The sequence below is a fragment of the Patella vulgata genome, chromosome 4 (assembly GCF_932274485.2).
Source record: "Patella vulgata chromosome 4, xgPatVulg1.2, whole genome shotgun sequence".
In the NCBI taxonomy this organism is placed as follows: domain Eukaryota; kingdom Metazoa; phylum Mollusca; class Gastropoda; family Patellidae; genus Patella; species Patella vulgata.
The window spans coordinates 69,416,025-69,437,247 of record NC_065882.2 but is presented as its reverse complement, the minus strand read 5'-3'; the positions used below and the strand labels follow the sequence as shown (position 1 = coordinate 69,437,247).

Genomic DNA, 21,223 nt, shown 5'->3' with positions numbered 1-21,223 from the left:
TCTGACAGGTTGATATTTTGAGCTGTGTTTTACATTTGGAAGACACACTGTTATAACATGTACACTCTCCATCGTGATGAATCGCTCTGCGATCAACGGTAACACGGCTTGTCTTTCGAAAATGAGTTCGAATCAAGCCGCGATTCACCGTGTACGTGTACGTGTTGACATGCACATAAAAGATCCCTAAAACATGTACACTCACCATCGTGACGAATCGCTCTGCGATCAACGGTAACACGGCTCGTCTTTCGAAAATGAGTTCGTTACAAGCCGCGATCCCCAGTATACGTGTACCTATTAACATGCACATAAAAGATCCCTAAACCGTTGGATCTCGACGAAAAATAGAAGTAAACGCCGTTGCTATCCTCCCTAACATTACACAGTAAATAATATTACCGCATTAGCGAGCGTTAAAAACTATTCGTTACCATTCAGAAGGTCATGTTAGTCTCAGCGATTTAATTTAAATATTGATTTGGGTGCCTGAGCAAATGCCCATCAGTTTGAAATGTATACATGTGCGTCGACATCTCATAATCTTAGTGGCGTTGTATTTTTCCATGAACTCAGAAATGAAACATATAGTATACTGAAGGGTCTCTTACATTATTTGCTGGCAAATGAACTGCTGTGGGTTATTAGAAAACAAAAGCTAGGCAATTGGACAATATACCGGATAACAACGCCACAAAATCATAGCGCTGCAAAGCAAAACATGGAATTAACAATAACAATTTTTATTCCACCCTTTAAAACATGTCATGTCTTCTGCACGATAGCTATATTATTTCCTGTGAATAAACGGCAAACAGCGCTGACAACTGGACATGATACATACCTATTATTAGATAATGATCACTTTCAATATTCGCGCTTTTCTGACCGTAACTGCATGGATTATGGCCCCTGATTGTACGAGAAATTACGTTTTTAGCTTGTGGACACTCGAGATGTCACAATTTTTATTTGATTTCAGAAAAACGTTCATATATATCACCGTTATACCGTAATTACAGTTGCGTTCGAATGTTGTGAAAATCGGACCAAAACTTTCGTCAAAATGGCTGCTACCCTTTACGCAAAGGTTGTGGACACTCAATCTGTCACAATTTGTATCCGATTGTGATAAAACTTAAAGTGTAAGTTTATATCCCACGAATCTTGGTTCATTTTGATATCAACGCATGTCGGACCGTAACATCCAGGATTATAGGCCCTTCTTGCCTTTTTAGTTTGTATCTTGCTTGGCAACCGCTTCTTAAAAATAAGAAAAAAAAAATGACGACAAAAGAAATGAAACTGAGTGTGAAGTATGCAACAAATGGCATTTAGAGAAGACATGTTAAATCTATAAAAACGATTTGTGTTGTTATGTTTAGAAATTTAAATTATATAATATTGAAAACCCGCTGGCCCAATTGTTTGAAGTTTAATTTTGAGATGCATGATAGGAAATTTAAAAAGATACGTGCTTACTCTCTAATAAGACAAATTAACATGCCCGATGATGTGAAGTAAAATTAAATTACTTGATCTTACTAACGATAGTAACCAATGTTTGAAGTCTGATAAATGAGTTTAAATAAAATCTTCGAAAATAGACGTGTGTTTTATTAGTGATTCAAAGTCGAACTTTTTTGTAACTTTAAAATTCAGATTTTCTTAAATAATAAGAAAAATCTTTTAAAGTAAAATAGCAAATCAATATGATGGTATACAAATAATCATAGCCACATTTTTTTTATTCCAAAATAAAAGGTTATATATTAATCCAATACCAAGTCTTTGACTCATAAATATAAACCCTATTCAAAGATACATTATGTAAGATATATATATAAAGGGCTGGACTGTCTTCCTATAATAGTTTTAGAATTTCAGACAAATTACTTTATTCTGAGCGAAGTAATGGTGGCTACCTTCATTGTGTTTCAGATAGCGGGCGCAATAACATTTGCATTAAACTGGTGTTACTTTTAATTTAAATCACATAATTGACTGTAGTCCATTTTCTTTTTCAGTTTCCAGCCATGGGACCTGTTCAAAACAGTATCTCGGCGAAGTGAAACCATCTATGAAGCATCAACTAATTGGTTTGAAGTAGCCGCCAAAACACTAAAAGTATTCGCCTACTTGTTTATATTTATATGTGTATTAACCAGTGCTTTAGCTAGTAAAGGAAGTTTATTGTTAATGACTCATGCTATAGGAAATTATAAACAAGTAAGTATTATAACATGAAAATAAAACACCCAATAAGGAACATTTAGGATTGTGTTAGAATTCTAAATGAAATGTGTTAGGGTTGGTTGGGTGGCCGAATGGTCTAAGAGAGAGCGAGAGCTGGAGAAATGAGGTTTAACGTCCACTCGACACAAACTAGGTCATTTCGAGACTAACATATGATTCAATTTTATTTCAATAATTTAGCAGCGGGAGGACACGGAGAAAACCCACGAGGTTGGACAGGCGACCCTACTCCTTGTCACGTACAAGCAGGGAATCGAAACCACGGCATTTGATCAATGACAGACCTTAGGTTTACGCGGCACACGCGTTATTCATTCGGCCACCTAACTCCACGAATGGTCTAAGATCTGCGCTTTAGATCATAAAGTATGTCATTGCTCAAGTGGCGTAGTTTCGAATAATAGCGTGTACGTGACAAGGAGTAGAGCCGCTGTGTACAGTAGTGTAAATAACATAAAAATAAAACAAAGAGGAAATAAATAATTAATATCTATAACTTCAATTAGACTGTGTAATTAACAAATTGAGATATTATTATGGAAGTTACCCCAAAATAAATAAATCCTGTAACATGAATAATACGTGGTTGGTCTGGCACCCTCAAACATGATATTAATTATACAAGACCAGTAGTAAGTGTCAAAAGCAATAACATCAATATTGTATATTTTCGTCTATTTGTTTTCAGGGATGGGAGAATCGAGATCGGTGGGTTTATATGGTAATAGCAGTGATGTGTCTTCCGTATATGGTATCCTTTATGGAATGTCTCTTCAAAGTTATGTTTGGAAATTATCCTAGACCTTCTATAGGAAATCTGTCATGGGTAAGTGTTTTTGGAATTGTTTTTAATAATGTTTTAATCAAGTCGAGTTATATTCTTTACCACTTTGTAACTAAGACAGGTCAAAGTAGCTAAGTCTCTAACTCAATATCATCCAAATTCTTCGACATTTAAAACACGAATTATTTGTCAGTTTAAATCAACATTGATGGTGTGATCTTACCGGGAAAAGATGGGCTTCTGATATAAAATATTTAAAACAAAATAAACCATTTTACTATTGGTACACGAATCGTGTACCATAATGCGTTCAGCACCATGTGTAACAAGGCACTCGAAGAACGAGACTAGACATATTCCACAAGGCATGTCAAACGGTGACCCCATATTCTTATCTGCGAGCATGCGCAATAGGTACTATTGATGTAGACTAGAATAACCAGACGACAGAGATTGCCATTCGACTGAAACTTCTGGCGTATTTCGCTGAACATAACTGATTAGAAACGATTGAATGTAAATCAGTTTATATACATTCATGTTACAATATTATAATGCACTGAGACTCATTTGTGTCAATTTCTAGCTCCCAAATATTAGCGATTTAGCCCCTGTAACTGTACTAGTCCAAGGGGGTGGGGTTGGGTTGCCCCGATAGTGCCTACTCGTATTACATCCTTCAATGGCATTTTACGTGTGCGACCAATTTGTATATAGCACACTAGACACAGACAGGTGCAACTTTGTGCTGAAAACTAATTCCCTGGGAAGTGATATTGTATATTAAAAGAATACACACCATATTTCTTAAACTACATTTTCGTATTACCATACCCTCCGTCATAAACTATTTATAGGCTGGGTTTTGGTAGTATTAGTAACTCCTGCATCCTCCTTCTGAAGGAGTCAATATGTATTTTCATTCGTTTTCTGTGAGAAATTCTTGTTCAGATTCATTTTCTATTTTGCAGATTTTGATGATAGAAACTATCCATTCTTTTGGACTGTGTCTTTTTATGTTCCGAGTTCTTCCATGTTTAGATACCGTACGTTCATTATTATTAATGAATGCTCTGTGTTCAGTTCCGGCCATTTTGAGATTGTTTGCCACTAAACGTTCTGAAGATACCAGACGTAAAATAACGACTATCATACTGGATCTTCTATCAGTATGTATGCAGTTATCGGCCTTTGTGATAGTAATGGCATCAATGAAATCAGAATGTGTAAAAACGGCCAGTGATGACGTCGTGGATGAATCGACGTCCTTAACAGAACCACCATCACCCAAATATGTTCCTCCACAAAGTCTTCCACAAACCTCGGAATCAGCCTGGTCATCTACATACGCTCTGTCGGACATGTCCTGGGAAATCCCTCTAGCATTATTTATGATATCAGTTAACTGGTGGGAAAATTTTGTAGATAAAGATTTCCGTATGGGATGCATCGAAATACCCGTCAAGGACTATAAAGATACATTGCATAGAGTTCGTGTTAAAACATATATGATAGCTAATTTATGGAAAGTAGGACTCACTTTTGGATTCGCCTTCTTGTTAGTGCCAAACCTAAGTATGGTTCATAAAGCTTTTGGTGCCTTATTTCACCCAGAAAACTATGGACTTAATCTCAATGCCACTTATCCTACGTCGTATCCACAGATGACTACTGCGCCACCTATTTCCGGCACAGAAGGGCCTGATTTTAGTCTGATCGATATGGATGCCGAAGCACAATTTACATATTTTAATTGCTCTTCAATGAATGCCACCATGTTGCGTTTGTCGGGGATAAATGATACCACTTGTCGTCTGCAAACGGATCCATGGAGGAGCTGGTTTACCTATATGCCTTTACTGCTTCAAGTTGTGTCTTCTGGACTGTGCTATTATTTCGCAAGGTTAGCGTGTAAATTATGCATGCAAAGGTTCTCTTTTGCGATACCCTTAAGCTTGGCTACTCCAGTGGCTGTTGCTAGTATCATTACGGTGTGTTATCTTAAGCCGGAAGAAACTGTTCTGATAAACGACTTTTTAATGTGGGCTTGTAGTGGAAACGGAACAGAACGGAAGTGGTTAATATGGCATCTTGGTCTAGGTTTTGGCCTATGGTGGGCCTCACAGTTGTGGATTACTCGTTACATTTGGACTCCAAAAGCCCCAAGATTAGCTTTTACAGAAAGGTAATTAGTACACCAACATTTTTATATATTCCATAATACTAAATGATCATAGGGTAGGGGTAGTTTTGTCTTTAAAAAAATGTCCATAAACATCGGCACTGTTTGGAGCTTTCAGAAATTGGCATATTAACCCCTTGGGTCTGCAATGTTGATTTTGAAAAGAAATACAAGAAATAAAGATAAAAGGACAATCAGAAAGGACAAATACTGACGATGATTCCTGTGTTTTATGCGTTTATCTGAACGCCTGAAATTGTACGTAGTGCGAAATAAACTTCCCGGTTAACAATTAGCAGGATCCTTACTATGATCCTTTTTCGCATAACATGCGACCCCGTACCCTGATCAAATAAATGGGAGAGAATAACAAATTACATCCTATATGAAAGAAGATAAACGGAAGAAACCAATCTCTAAATATCCTGCCTCTATTTCGGATTTCCTAGCAACCAATTATAGAAGATGTAGCATCGTATTTATCGATCGAATTATATGTTTTTTGACGAATTGGAGTGTGTCTTGGATCTCATCTTTGGTCCATCTGTACCAAAAATGGGATTTCCAGCCACTCCTTTCTTGTTACATTTCAGCCTAATACATTTTGTTAATCAAAATATTTGAATAGTAAAACCATGTCCGTAGACATTGAATAAGTAAACACGACTCCTCAGCTACATGTAAATTATTTACACTTAGGTTAAAATTGAATTTTGAGTTCAGTCGTAATTAAAAGTTTACAAGAAGTGGGTTGCATCATTAACTTGGTTTTGTTACAGATGTTAAGGGTTGTGTACGATTCTACAATAAATACACTGTAGATTTGACAGATATCATTGTACGTGCCTCAGCAATGTCGCTTGCTTACTCTATCATCTGTGCGTTTCGCGATAACCGCAATGCAATGTTAGTTTCGAATTTGCAACAAAACATACATATTTGGCAATATTCCTAATTAAAATCCCCAACGCAATATTTCGGTCATTTTCAGACTGATATGGTTACATATGCAATGAAAGAGATATAATTCCGCCAGGACAGCCGCGTTCACACCTACTCTTCGTCGAATTTCAACTGGCAAGGGTTCTGTTACATACACACAAATGTGCACACGGGTGTACTTCGGTTTTTTGTCGTACCGAATTCCCACAGACGCCACTCATGCGCATGCTACGTATCTGCACGTACCAGATCGTCGACTCAATAGGGACAATCCTATCGCAACGCTTCGCACAACAGTGGGAACCTAGCATAAGTGAAAGGCTGCAGTACTCGCCCCACGCTACGATCTTAATTCGGGTCATTCTTGCTAGGCCGCGACTTTAACCCCGATCGCATTACATCGTAAAACTAACACATAAATTTAAAAAATGATCATACTTCATCCTGTCTACACCACCACTGCCATAAAGGTCCATTTTGTGTCAAACTCAAGGTATGTCATTGACAAAGGTCGCTGTGCAGTATTTGACTGACCAATGTAATAGACAGGTAACTCTATTTATTTAAGATCAGACTGTCTATGTGCCGCCGTACACGCAAGGCACTCATGTCATGTGCATGGAATCGTTCACATTTATAGTTACACTTTTCTAATGGCTTAATCTCATTTGTATGCTTTTCATAAATAAAATAATATCCATTACGGAAGATTTCTGATTTTTGCGAATACACGTGATGCTTTTTCGGAATTCCTCTAATGGACGTGGGATTGTGCTTTTTATGGTTCATTGTTGCCCATAATTCATATCATGGCTGACATTCAAAAATACTTATGCTGGTGTTTCGAACAGTAATTGCAAGACCTTCTTGAAGATCATATTAGATATTTCCCCCCCCCCCACCCGGCAAACACGGAAATTTATAATTAAGATTAGATTACTAACGTGTTTCGTTTGTTACCCCGTTTGATAGACTTGAAAAAAATCTGACATGTTCAAGAATTCAATAGGATACGTGAATTTCGCATTGTTGTTTAAAAACCTCATAGTCGACTCGGGCTGATTTTAATGAACTTACATACACATTGAATACTGGTACACTGGTAACTACTGAAATGCAAGATGTCAATCCAATAGGGAGTTAATATAAATGGCCAATGACCAACGATCTTGAAAATAAATCATAGCTGAATATGTAAATAATTATAACAATATAAGTCTGTCTTGACATCGATATCATTTGTCTAGGTCACGAATTTTTAAAATAATTTTCTTTTTGTGACTACATTCACAACCCCAAGACATTTCAAAGAAATGGTCAAACATTGTCTTTGGAGACAAAGAAAAAGATAAAACATTTGCTTGTAACAAGTCGGCATACTTTGAGATCAAAAGTTAGGCATGGGTGTATATAAATGCCGTTTGCATTACCAGAATGTTTTGGTTAAATATTTTGGCTCAAATCATAACTGCGTAGATGCTGCATGCATTGAAGATCGTACTGTTTGAACTAATAGATCGATATCATTGCTTCTTTGTGGGGTGTCAATGTGACATAATTCCCGTAAGCTTGCTAAATTCTAATCCAGCACTAAATACCTTTTTAATATGTGCTTTGTCTACAAAAATATTATGGCACAGGCATTTGATCATTACTTGCTTTATTATTGTTTATTACAATTAAATTCAATGTGAACAATTAAAGACGGTGTGGTACTTTACCTAAGAAATTGAAAGTTCTATATAAGCCTTTAACGGGTTAATTTCAGGTAAATCCTCCTTTGTTATTACAGTAGAAACAAACGTGTTGGCCCCGTGTGCTTCCGCTGGTGCACGGCATATTATGTCAGTACATATAACTAATTCTGCTGATCCTTGCATTTTCTGCTAGTTACTTATTTATCGCGGTCCTGAATATAATATTAATAAACCTCGTCTGGTTTAACGGTATGGCCAGATTCTCAAAATCAAAAGAAATATATTACTATATCGATATGTGACAACATAATTATACACAATTATATCATTATTTAACAGTAGACATCAATATATAAAGAGAATAATTATATCATTATTTAACAGTGATCAACATATAACCAACATAATTATATTCTGCAACGGGAGACAGTAATATATGAACAGCATGATTAAATCATTCATTAACTGTAGACATCACTAAATAAACAGCATACATGTAGACATCAATATATAAATAACATAAATATATCATTCTGTAACATTAGACATCAATATATAAACAATATAATTATATCATTATTTAACATCAGACATCAATACATGAACAACATAATTATATCATTATTTAACATTAGACATCAATACATGGACAACATAATTATATCATTGCTTAAAAGTAGGCATCAGTATATAAACAACATAATTAAATGTAGACAGCAATATATTAACAACATAATTATATCATTCTTTCAGGTTATTTATATTACCGCTTTATTGTGGTGCCCTAATCGAACAATCCCTTTTATTAAACCGACGCCGCAATGATAAAGAAAGAATCCTTAAAGAACTGGCCTTTAATGATGATGCTTCTATGGACAGTAATTCAACAGATGCCATGAGAAAACAACGAGAACAAATTGTACCAAAGATTTATGTTTGTGCTACTATGTGGCATGAAACAGAAAACGAGATGATGCAGATTTTGAAATCGTTGTTTAGGTAAGTTGGGCACGAATTTAGTTTAACACAAACGCGTGTAGATTCCCAGAGATCACTAAGTTGTCAGAATTTATTAACATCCACAATTTGGATTAGTTTTGTTGCTGTTGTTGATGTTTTTTTTTTATTTTGTCGACGCGGGTGGGGGGGGGGTATTAATTTTACGACGCTATCGTTAAGTGCCATAGACAATAACGTACTACTGAAAGCTAACCCTTTCTTCATGGAGGGTTTTTATACTCCGGTGTGAGTAAGAATGTTGTTGTCGCATTACAGAAACCAAAGGGTCAATAGATTCAATGATCTGTGCTGGACAGTATCGTGCCATTTAGTACCGTAATGTTTTTTGTTGTATCTATATAGTCATCATTTAAATAAAAAGGATAACATGTGAATTTGCTATGCTTTGGGTTTGCTCTCTCCGTGTTGATGTTTAAAGATAAGGTGTCTTTGCACTAGCGAGAAAGAAGTTCGCAAAACGGATTACAGTTATAGCATGGTTTTGAGAGTTTAAAGGTGCAACTCGGCTTAAGATAGGAATAAGAAAAAAGTTAAACAGCTCACTAAACCTCTGAGATCAACACGATTAAACAATGGTGGGCTAAAGGAGACTAAACTATTTAGACAGGGGTTTAACTCTAAAGGGTCATTTCTTCTTAGAATATTTCTTCGATGCCATTGTTAAATATGAAATAAAGATAGTTTTATACTTTTTTTTATAATTTCAACAATTTGATTAGGATGCAAATTTGAATTTTTCCTTTGAACACTTAGTGTCACAATATTACTGAAAACAACGGCGCTATACTGACTGGCAGGTGGCCATGTTGGCAGCCATCTTAGATTGAGACATAAATCAACAGAGATATTAGGATTAGACTTAAGTTAGACTAGTCGAGTCTGCACAAACTGCTAACAATTTTAATTCGATATGTGTCTTCACTCGTTTGGTCGACAATATTGAGATAGCTGCCATGTTATAAAGTTTTGAATTCTACCTATGCCAAGATATTCTCCCGATCAATAAATCCGGGATCTCCTGAATTGTTATATTGCACTTTTTACACACCCATGTCATGTCGTTGCCATGGTATTTTCGTCAAGAAGCTCTTGTTTATTTAAAATTTGTTTAACATATCTTATTCCATATTTAGAGGAATTGCTCCAGATAATATTGAAGAACGGGGTATCATTTGCATGCTTAAAACAGACTTTACACGTCACACCCATTTCATTTCCTAAATTCTAAATAGTGTATTAAATAATAGTCGATGATAAATAAACAGACCTTGTGCCTCATTGTTCAAATTTGATTGTTTTTTTTTTAACTTTTTTTTTCTCTTTGTAGACTTGACATCGACCAGAGTGCCAGGAGAAATGCACAAGATTACTTTAGCGTCCAAGATCCCGATTTCTATGAATTTGAAGGTAAATAAGATCAAGTTATGTGTGCTTTGCGCAGGTTTTAACGGCGCGAAAAACAGACAGAAATCCCCAAACCCAAACGAGCATCCTCTTTATGTAAATAACCACAATATAAATACAATGCAATTAATAAAAATGTGTCTATTTATACTTTTTGGGACAATACAAATAATTTATTTACCTATTTGAATTAGAAAGATTAGAAATAAATACTGGTTTTGTCGTGAAACTTTTAAAGAATTCTATAATAGGACAATAATTTTGTACTTAAAAGCTAGAAAAAAAATAATTTGAGACGAGGAAATATTTCAGTAACTCGTAGCATATTGATTAAAGAGACATTCTTGTATGTAGTCTTATTGATTTTATCCAACAACCTTCGATAAAGGGCCTGTAAATATGTACATGCCAAATATTCTTTTAGCTCATACATTGCTTTCCTTACCCTCTGTTTGTTTACTTCCCATTTTAGTTCCTCCTCGTATTATGTATAGAACGCTAGGTTTAATATGTAGGACAAATAAACAATGACAACTGCCTATTTTCAGCTAATATATTTTTTGATGATGCCATGGAATTGAATAATAAAGGGGAGTGGATGGCAAATATCTTTGTGAATCAACTCGTCGATCTGGTGGATGATGCTGCAAGGTAAATATTTGATTTATTTAATTCATTGAATGTTTCTTAAATCTTTTTCAAAACTCGACAGAAATTGTAAATTTGAAAACAATATGGCATCTTCTAAAATGGTTTATGATCTGATTTTGACAATTTTTTCAACTTTATTTTGACTACCAGTTTATTTTTAAGATATATGTCTTGACTGACGTTTGACAATGAATTGATACAAATGCTAAATAGTCTGTCTATGTTCTGTCTAGCGAGTGTCTACATCGACTGAAATTGGCATTAAGACTGACCTCTCTATTATCTAGTCTCTTTCAAAAAGTAAGGGATGAACTTTATAAAGGTTGAAATAATCTCTTCCTTCAAAATTTCCTTTTGATAAAGGACTATTTAGCAACACCTTCAAAGCGAGGTTAATGGCGTCCTACTTGTATGTGCCGTAGATAAGAAACTCCAGAACAAAAGTGTTTGTTTTCCGGGCGGCGAGGTGTCCCAATTGTCGTTGTTAGCCAAATATGAACAAGTATACATTGTAAAACTATATGCTGTTAGTGGACTGTATAAAGCGAGTTTTTCCTTGGGTAAATTTTTTTGTTTTCCGACGGATTTTGAAAGTTGTAGTTATAGATTTGAGATGTATCTCACAGTACTGATCTTGATTCATATGAAGGGATACCAAATATAGATATCTCAATGCTCTAGCTCAATAAAGTATGGGTTAGGGTGTACAGTGGTTGGCAAAAACATTAAGAAACAAATGAAACTTAGACGAATGTCTAGGATAGAGTTGGTATAAAATCCAATTGAAACAACCCAGGCTAATTAATCTCTTAAGAATTCCAACCAGTAGTTCAGGTTTAACGTGCATTCGACACAGCCCTGGTCATTTCGGGAGTAAACATTTGGCATATTTTACTACTAAAAACCTCACGATGTATTAAGGAAAGAAATGAATATAATCGCTGTATCATCATTTTATTTATTTTCGGGGATGGACACTTTAATTTTATAATGAAGTCAGATTTCTGCGAATATTGTTTATGTGGGCTTCCCGAATGTGCGTATATAGCTGAACTAAGGTTGCGTTTTTAAACATTCAGACCGTAGCAATACATAATTGCAGTCATCCACATGTTTAACCAGACGTCATGCCAAAATGCTAAACATCTTAAACGGATGTTCGTTTATTCAGACAATTTCTGCAAATAAAATCAGCAACAGCAAATGAAAATATCAATAAAATTTGACCTGATCGCAGACAAATGCATGTTTATACCTGCTGAGGATTTTACTGGGTGAATCTGGTCCTGGAATTTGAATATATGTTTAGTTGAAGACGCGCATTAATGGGCGGTATTTGAAATTGTTTTGCAGTGGTTGACGACATAGGCTAACATAGACAATCTTGCCCAAACAACATATATCAATAACTCTTGATTATTCTTCCTTGTGTTTTTTAATTGCTTGATTAAATTGGGTTTTGTTAACCAAGTTAAGAATCCATGTTTAACCAGTGTCTTCAACAAACTTCTTCCAAAGACCAGATCGCAAACAAAACTTTATCCATTCTCACGTCATGTAAATAAGCCTACTTTTCATCACTGATTAGAAATTGGATACAAGTTGGGAATGTCGTTCCGTATTTAAAATTAATATTTACCAAAATAATCTCACACTTTCCGCCAATTTTTGTCTACAATAGTAACTTTATGACAACTGATTTATTTAACCAACAGGAGGTGTAAAGAACGTAAAGGAAATATAGGATTCCTTCAAAGATATCGTTTTTTTTCGTTTTAGTGCTATTCATGAAAGTGAAATCAAGTTAATGGCCCCGGTAAAGATTCCTACTCCATATGGCGGACGTCTGGTATGGACGTTACCTGGTGGTAATCTTTTGATAGCCCATCTTAAGGACAGGCTCAAGATACGTCACAAGAAACGATGGTCACAGGTAATGAATAGTTCCCTCGGGTTGGTTTGATATATAAATTTCGTAATGAATCACATGAAAAGTGGTAGACTTCTTCCACGCGATGGTCACATATAATATATAGTTCTCAAATAGGGTTCGTAGTGAGCAACATGAACGGTGGTAGGCTCCTTCTATGCAGCATTCGAATTTACCCGATTGTCAGACATGCACAAGACAAGCAAAGAGACAACCCCTAACCACCACATCTGACATTGTATGCAATTGGTGCAATCAGTCCTTAAACCTGTTCAAAATAAAAATTCTTTCTTTCAACGGAATTGTTAGCTTGCTGTTTACTCACTCGGCTTATATATCAGAAAAACTCAGCTAAACTAGGTGTTTCCCCCTTGGATATATCGATTACAAAGTGGCAAAATCTTTCGCATGCACAGACTGACATTTTAGATCCCAAAATACAAATACGTCTATCCTTCGTCTCTTAAGATTCATGCAGATCAAATATGGTTAAACAAAACTAAGTATTTAGCTAAAATAAAAAGCTCTTGATAATCTACAAAACACTTTAGCCACTTTGCAATATTATTTTGTATATAAAACTAACCCTTGTCGTATTGTTTGTCTAACAATTTAAACTAGGGCTTCAACCAAATATCAACAGAAAGCCACAGTATTAAAGCATTTAGCAAGCTTTCATTTTTTTCCCAGAGAAAAGGAAAACATAATTCGACCCTGACACAAGACCCGTATTTGTGTACTTGATCTAGAAATAACTTCTGGTGCCTGGATAAAGCTTGGCCATTTTGAAACTATCAACTGAAATTGCCAGGCTAAACATCCACGTTTGAATCATTTGATGTTCCATCTAGGTTAAGTGGGTCATCTCCTGCTACGAGGGGCATTTGGCCAAGACAGCGACACTACGGCCTACTCTTATTTCGAATTCCAACTGCCAAGAGTTGTTTTACGTGCACACCAATGTGTACACGAGACGACTACTTACTGTTCCTTGTCATGCCCCCCGCCCCCCGCAGCCCTAGAAACTTTCTCGGTCAACAGCGGGAGTGAACTTGGTTATTGAGACAGAACCCTGTTCATCCCAATGCGACAGGGTCCTGTCCTACCCACTGAGCAACCGCGACTCCCGTTTCTAATGGAAAGGGTGTCATCCTTATTTAAAATGGAAATAAAGGTATCGTTTGTAGGTGATTCATAAGAGTACAATTAATAAGACAATGAAGGTATCATATCCCTGTATCAACCACAAATATTTCAAACGGCGGTTGTTCGTGCTGGTCAACGGTCACCTCTTCAGTCTTTATTGTTGGTAGCTCGTAGCGATTGGACTGATTTGCACAGATAAAGCAATATATCTATCTTGCGCAATTATACAATATGTTAATTTTCGATAATCGATTAGTTAAATCTCAATATAATATATGTAATTTTACAGGTGATGTATATGTACTACCTACTTGGTTATCGATTACTCGGACAACAAGATGACGCCATGCAAAGTAACTCAACCTTAGACAGGGAAGAGAAATGGCGAAACTCGGCAACACACTTCGTAAAAGGAAACCTCTTCAAATACATTCCAGAAAAAGTTCTAGTTCAGGTATGTCTTATTGGGTTATGGGAAACAGAAAGAATCAGAACGATTGGTCGTATGAACCCTTCAGCGGAAACACATGAAAGTTTCTGGTTAGTTGTATATAAATGGTTGATACTGTTGCGCCTTGTCAATCCATGTTATTTCTTCCTCAATCTGGACAACAAAATCATTCTTCCTGGAGTGAAGTGACTCTGGCACTGTCGCTAGTTGGAACACCCATACCGTGTGATCAAAGCATCAAATGTCATGGGGAGGGGTTGGATGGCAGAATGGTTAGCACGTGCCCGCTGTATCATAAAGTCTGGCAGAGTTTAGATTCCTCGGTTGTACGTGACTTGGTTAACGCGTACGCGTTGTATCAAAAGGTCTGTCTAGGGGGTCAAGTGGCGTGGTTTCACGTGACAAGGAGTAAGGTCACCTCCCCAACATCGTGGGTTTTTCCCAGGTCCTACGGTTTCGTCCCACTGCTAAAGACGCCTACGCGCAAGCGAATTATTGAAATAAAATTGAACTATTAGTTAACCTCGAAATTACCTAGTTTGTGTCGATTAGACGTTAATCTCTCTCTTTCTCTCCCTCTCTCTCTTGCTCTCCCTCTCTCCAATTTTAATCCAAAACATTAGACATTAGATCATATGATTATCGTCCTTCCAGGCTGAAAACACGTTTGTTCTGGCACTTGATGGTGACGTTGACTTCAAACCACACGCTGTACAGCTGCTGGTAGACCGAATGAGAAAGAGTAAAAAAGTCGGAGCTGCTTGTGGACGAATTCACCCGATCGGATCAGGTAAATAAAGCAAATGCATTTTTCTCAGACAGTTTTTTAGGTTTATCTGACAATAATTATCAATACTGCTACATAAAGATATCCATGTCTCCAGTAAACCATTGTGCCAGTTCCAGTATGTACGTAGGGAAATAATATGCAGTAAGTGCGATCCTAAACGGTTATACAATTTCAGATGAATATAAAATGATAAATATGTGTAATATGCAATGGATTAAGACAGAAAATTTAAATCTTCTTCTCAGGACCTATGGTTTGGTATCAAGTGTTTGAATACGCAGTTGGTCATTGGCTACAGAAAGCAGCTGAACATATGTTGGGTTGTGTATTGTGTAGTCCTGGTTGTTTCTCCCTGTTCCGTGGATCAGCTTTAATGGATGATAATGTAATGAGAACCTATGCCACCAGATCATCGGAAGCACGTCACTACCTACAGTACGATCAAGGTAACATTCAGTTTTATATTTGGAAAATATACAAGCGATGTAGAAAAAACAAGTCATCGATGTATCAGCATGGGAACCAGATGAAGTAGTCTTGGGGCCCCATCGAAGGGAAACTGATGACGTACAACAAAGGGTTATTAACTGCTTAGGTTGTCATAATTTTAACGCTGTTCTTTTGTCACACAGTAATTGTTAAACTGGGAAATGAAGCAGGCTGAAAACATAAATATCTCTCTTATCGAAGCGAGACGGGAAATGCTCCTATACCAGTTTCTTTTCAAAGAAATCCCCTTTCATTCAATAAAGCGCGCGTATCTAGAGCATGGTTTTAAATATCTATATAATAATCCGCAATTTAGCAGCAAAACGACCATGAAAACACAAATTTACTCCGGTCTTGAGCAAGATTCTAGACCTGAATAGCAACGTTTACATTAGTTAAGTTATGTTGACAAGGGCTCAATCATTTATCATGTATTTTGATATGCTTTAATTTTATTTAATCCGGAATTTTTGTTTTAAATGTTGTTTTATATTTTTATTTCCAGGTGAAGATAGATGGTTATGTACATTACTTCTTCAACAAGGTTATCGTGTAGAATATTGTGCTGCTTCAGATGCCATGACCCACGCCCCAGAGAGATTCAAAGAGTTTTTCAATCAAAGACGTAGATGGATTCCTTCAACATTAGCTAACATCATGGACCTACTTCAGAGCTATCGAACCACTGTCAAGATAAACGACAACATCTCTTACTTGTACATGGGTTACCAAGGTCTTCTTATGTTATCCACCATCTTGGGTCCCGCCACGGTATTGCTTATGATGGCTGGTGCTTTCAATGCTGTTATCCGAACAAGTTTATGGCAGTCGTACCTGTTAGCTGTTGGTCCTTCTGTGCTTTATTTAATCGTATGTTTCGTCGGCAAATCAGAAACGCAGTTAAATTTTGCAGCAATCTTAAGTGCCATATATTCCCTGTTGATGATGGCTGTTGTCGTTGGTACTTTGGTTCAAATAGCGGAGGATACAATCGTCAGTCCTAACGCGGTATTCTTGTTGATGCTTTTAGCAATCTTCATCATATCGGCATGTTTTCATCCGCAGGAGTTCATATGTTTGCTGCCGGGAGCTCTATACTTTCTGTGTATTCCTTCCGGCTACGTACTGCTCATGTTATATGCTATGTGTAATCTCCATGTCGTATCATGGGGTACTAGAGAGACGGCCCATTTAGCACATTTAAAACCGATGTTACCACAAGAATCAATTCCGATTAGCCCAAAGAATCCCACTGGATGGATGTCATGGATAGCTCGACATGATGATGAAAATTCATGTTGTGGTTTCTGGAGAATGCTTCGGAGAGTTTGTGGACATCGACATCCCGATCTGAACACGGAAATTCTTCGCCAAGTAATGGAAAAGTTAGACAAAGTGGAAGCTGGAATGAGAACAGTTTCTGCTGGTTCCAGTTTCCAACAGCAACGACGACGCTCATCTTCTCGATCGCGCAGATCAAAACGCTCTAACATAAATGACATCGAAGAGGAAGATGCAGAACACGGAGATGCATCTGAAACATCAACATCTTCTGATGAAGAGGAGCATATGTTTGAGGAAGAACGAGATGAACTTATCAATCCCAGATGGGTGGAAGATGCTGGGCTCAGAGGTGGAGAAGTTCAGTACCTACCTGTTAGAGAAATAGAGTTCTGGCAAAGATGTATAGCAAAGTATTTGCACCCCATTGTAAAAGATAAAGCGCATGAAGCTAAAGTATCTGTTGATCTAAAATCTATGAGAAATAATGTTGCATTTGCTTTCTTCATGATGAATGCATTTTGGATGATTATTATTTTTATGTTGCAAAGTGTTAAAGATAAAGTTAGCATACCTATTCCACGACCTAATAACAAGGACTTGCCCATTGAACCCCTCGGACTTGTATTTTTGATTGTGTTCGCCTTCATTCTGTTGCTTCAGTTCGCTGCTATGTTGCGACATAGATACGGCACGCTCTTGCACATTTTGGCATCTACAGATCTTCGATGTTGTCGCAAACGATATGATCCAAAGAAGCATATTCGTAGAGCGGTGGAATACGCCCGGGAACTGCAACGACTCCATGGTTTTGATGAAGATCTCACGGACCAAGATTACGATTATCTTAGTTCCTGTGAAGGAAGGCCGACTATGCCTAATAATATCTATGCATCGAACGGTTACCAAAACCAAGGTCGCTCTTTTGACGATAGTGACATTCCCAATGCTTCGGCCACAGAGAATCCATATCCCATGATGTTTGGTAATGAAGCATTTACGGATGGTAATATGGAGGAAGGTAGTCCTGGTGAAGTTGTTAGAAAGAGACGAAATGGTAAACGAGCTAATAGAAGTCGTACAATGGTGGATAAAAATAACACATTACGTAGAGCATTTGTTAAACGATATACCAAATTATTAAGGCAACATACGGCAGATCCTGGCACAGTCTCTAATATAAATACGTTCCTTAATAGCAACGGCGGTGGTACACAGAACGGATCTCTAAGAGTAGTTAGTCCTAGAAATTCACCACCTAAAAGAGAAACCGCCGAGGACTTAGTTGCCCGGTTCAATAAATTAAACAGGTGATGATAAAGACAAGTTTATTCTAGAAATATTTACTAATGTGTGTTAAAAACTGAAATGCTCAAAGTAAATAATGTCTCTGAACAGTGACGAAACTGTGCAAAGTTTGTGAACAAAGAATCAATCGCATCATCCGTTGCTGATTAAACAGTGCCTTCTAATCTCCCGGTGTTAAAGAACGTGTGCCTTAAGCCTTAATATACACAAGCGAGTCGTAGGATACCAGAACCATTGACGTGCAAGATGGTTAGCAAATTATATTTTAAATAATTAAATAAGCGGATCGGGTTTAAAAGTGACTGTTTGAAATGTAATGAAAACTAAACATTCTAACATCGGTGGGGACGATATCCGTCAGTTTGTTCGCATGTTTTGCTTAAAAGCTCAATTTCACATCAAATGTGAAAACGCCTTAACTTTGCTTAAATTGTACCCAGTCTTGCCGGAAGGACGATAAATCACGGACAATACACATATATAAATAATAGGTGATTATATATATCGTTTATATCTGTTTTATTATGATTATTATTATTATTATTTATGTTTTATGCTAATAATGTTTATCTATTAATTTAGATAAATAGTGTGATAATAATTGTTTATATACTTATCTTGCCTTGTAAAATAATTTATGCATATATTATTATGACCTAGATCTTTCTTAGACGATGTTATATTTATAAATTAAAGAAAGATAAGTCATTATACATAAAACAGTTGTAAATTTTTAATAAATTTCAACATATTTTATATACACCTTTAGGCTGTGTTCGATTGGACTGAATAACTTTTAAGACTGTTTAAGCCATATGTATATGTATATTTTATAGTATAGTAGTAACCACTGAATATATTTGAAGCTGTTGTTTTGGGGCTGGCTCGGAACCAGAATATAGCGGCAATATTACAACGAGAAAATGGTAGATGGCAAAGTGTTATCCTTAAAAGTTTTGAACGAGAACGCCTATTTGTTCGAATATCCCTTGGTGTCACAGCAGTCAGTGTTTTAATAGATGTATTAATCCCCAAAGGTAGAGAAAGATTTTCTTGTATAAAAGCGTTAAATAGCAGATATTTGAGCTTGGCATAATTTATAATATTCAAGCTAGAGATCAATCCCTTCAGTTTATTTCGATTTTAGCGTTTCTTTTAGTTTTGGTATTCGATTAGTGAATTGTGACGTTGGTGATAAGGCGTGATATATTAAAGCTGATCCTATGTATATATATATAACGTGTCGAATACAGCCGAAAATTAATTCCTTCCCAGGATGTACATTTTGTTTCCTGGATAAATTCTTCTGTCCTTTTAATTTCATGATTTTGAATATCTGCTCTAGATGATGACTCGTTGTGAATATTAAACATGTTTAATTAATGTGCAAATTGCTGAACATATCTCAGCTAAGGTGACTTTCTGTATTTGATTTCAATAAAACTGTTTTGTAATCAATTCCGTTTTGTGTTGTTGTCGTTCTGATATTGTATCATTCAGAAACATATGACAATGGTTGGTGATCTTTAAGACTTCCAGAACCCCTAAGCAAGACGCCCACTGCATAAGGGGCCAAAAATGTCCTTCCCCTAAGTTTAAAGATCATACCACCCCATTGCCTTTGAACAAAACTGAATAAGAACCGCCTAAGTAACACATCCACTACATAAGGTGTCCAAAATGCCTTTGCACTATGTTACGGGGCGTTAATATTCATCAAGAGGGTTGGGATATGGACTCGGGTCTAAAACATATTTTGCTAGGAACTGTATCATACGCCACTAGCAACTTCGTCTATGTACTTTTCTTGTTTTGGTTGGCATACACAAACTGTTGGTGTCTTAAATCTCAACTCGGATGATTGACAATAAGTAATACATGATCCAGGAGCAATAACTCTATAAGTACTTTTGTCGATCGGTATTATATTAGTTACATGCGCATTTCAAGAATATTGAATTTTCTAGAGTATGGCTATGGTAATATCCGTTTATTAACAAGTATAATAGCCAGGGTCATTAACACTGGAAACTTTCCGTGAAAATGTTCATTATGCTCATGAAGTACTAACAATTTCTGAGATTCTACTTGAAGTCGGACAATAATTTAGCTTTATAGAGTACAAGTACCACCGAATTAGTCATTTGGATAAAATGACCAGACTCTTTACGGGAGTACCAGCCATATGACAAAAGCCACTCATATTATGACCCCTGGCGCGACCTTACACTGCAACTGGTCAGATCTTCATGTAGTGCAGGCCATCGTACTCCCTTTTCTATTGAAGGCGAATGTCCATATCATGGGGCCCCGGAATTTCATTTTTGCAAGTTCACGGGTTACGAAATCGAAAAGCTTTAAGCCATCACAAAATCGTAAAGCTACTGATGGTGAACGAACAAAGACTTTAATGTGCACGCTGAAGGAAGATGTGAGCAATGTAACGAATACTTACGTGATGGATGCATCGTTAGAATCATTAAACTAAAAATCACTTCTGATCACAAAATCATTCCACTGGTAGATTTCAAGGAATTAAAAGACTGGGAAGTTATTCGGTTGAGGCAACCAAAGAGAGAGAGAGCGCGAAATGGGGTTTAACGTCCACTCGACTCAAACTAGGTCATTTCGGGACTAACATATGGTTCAATTTGGACAGGCGACCCCACTCCTTGTTACGTACAACCGGGGAATCGAAACCACGCCAGTTGACTCAATCACAGAACTTTTGATACAGCGCGCACGGGCTAACTCACCCACCCACCCCACCCACCCCCACCCCACCCCCGAGCAACCAAAGAACGGACAGATCCAATCGGGGTGAGCCTTTGAATTTTTCTTGCAATAATTGCCTGACGACCATTTGTCGAGATTGTCTGTTGACAAATCACA

At 36.8% G+C, this 21,223-nt stretch overlaps 1 protein-coding gene across 3 annotated transcripts in view; it reads left to right on the top strand.

The window, feature by feature from the left end:
* The window catches only part of LOC126818184 (chitin synthase chs-2), a 55,760-nt gene extending 35,971 nt beyond the window's left edge, over positions 1-19,789 (top strand). For all 3 annotated transcript variants that reach the window (XM_050545441.2, XM_050545442.2, XM_050545443.2), the window contains 11 exons: positions 2,028-2,229; positions 2,945-3,082; positions 4,012-5,225; positions 8,615-8,860; positions 10,209-10,288; positions 10,834-10,936; positions 12,716-12,869; positions 14,302-14,466; positions 15,118-15,253; positions 15,499-15,699; positions 16,248-19,789. In XM_050545441.2, the coding sequence (XP_050401398.2) occupies positions 2,028-2,229; positions 2,945-3,082; positions 4,012-5,225; positions 8,615-8,860; positions 10,209-10,288; positions 10,834-10,936; positions 12,716-12,869; positions 14,302-14,466; positions 15,118-15,253; positions 15,499-15,699; positions 16,248-18,337 (4,729 nt within the window). In that variant the 3' untranslated portion in view covers positions 18,338-19,789. The remainder of the gene's footprint in view (positions 1-2,027; positions 2,230-2,944; positions 3,083-4,011; positions 5,226-8,614; positions 8,861-10,208; positions 10,289-10,833; positions 10,937-12,715; positions 12,870-14,301; positions 14,467-15,117; positions 15,254-15,498; positions 15,700-16,247) is intronic.
* The last annotated feature ends 1,434 nt before the right edge of the window (positions 19,790-21,223 follow it).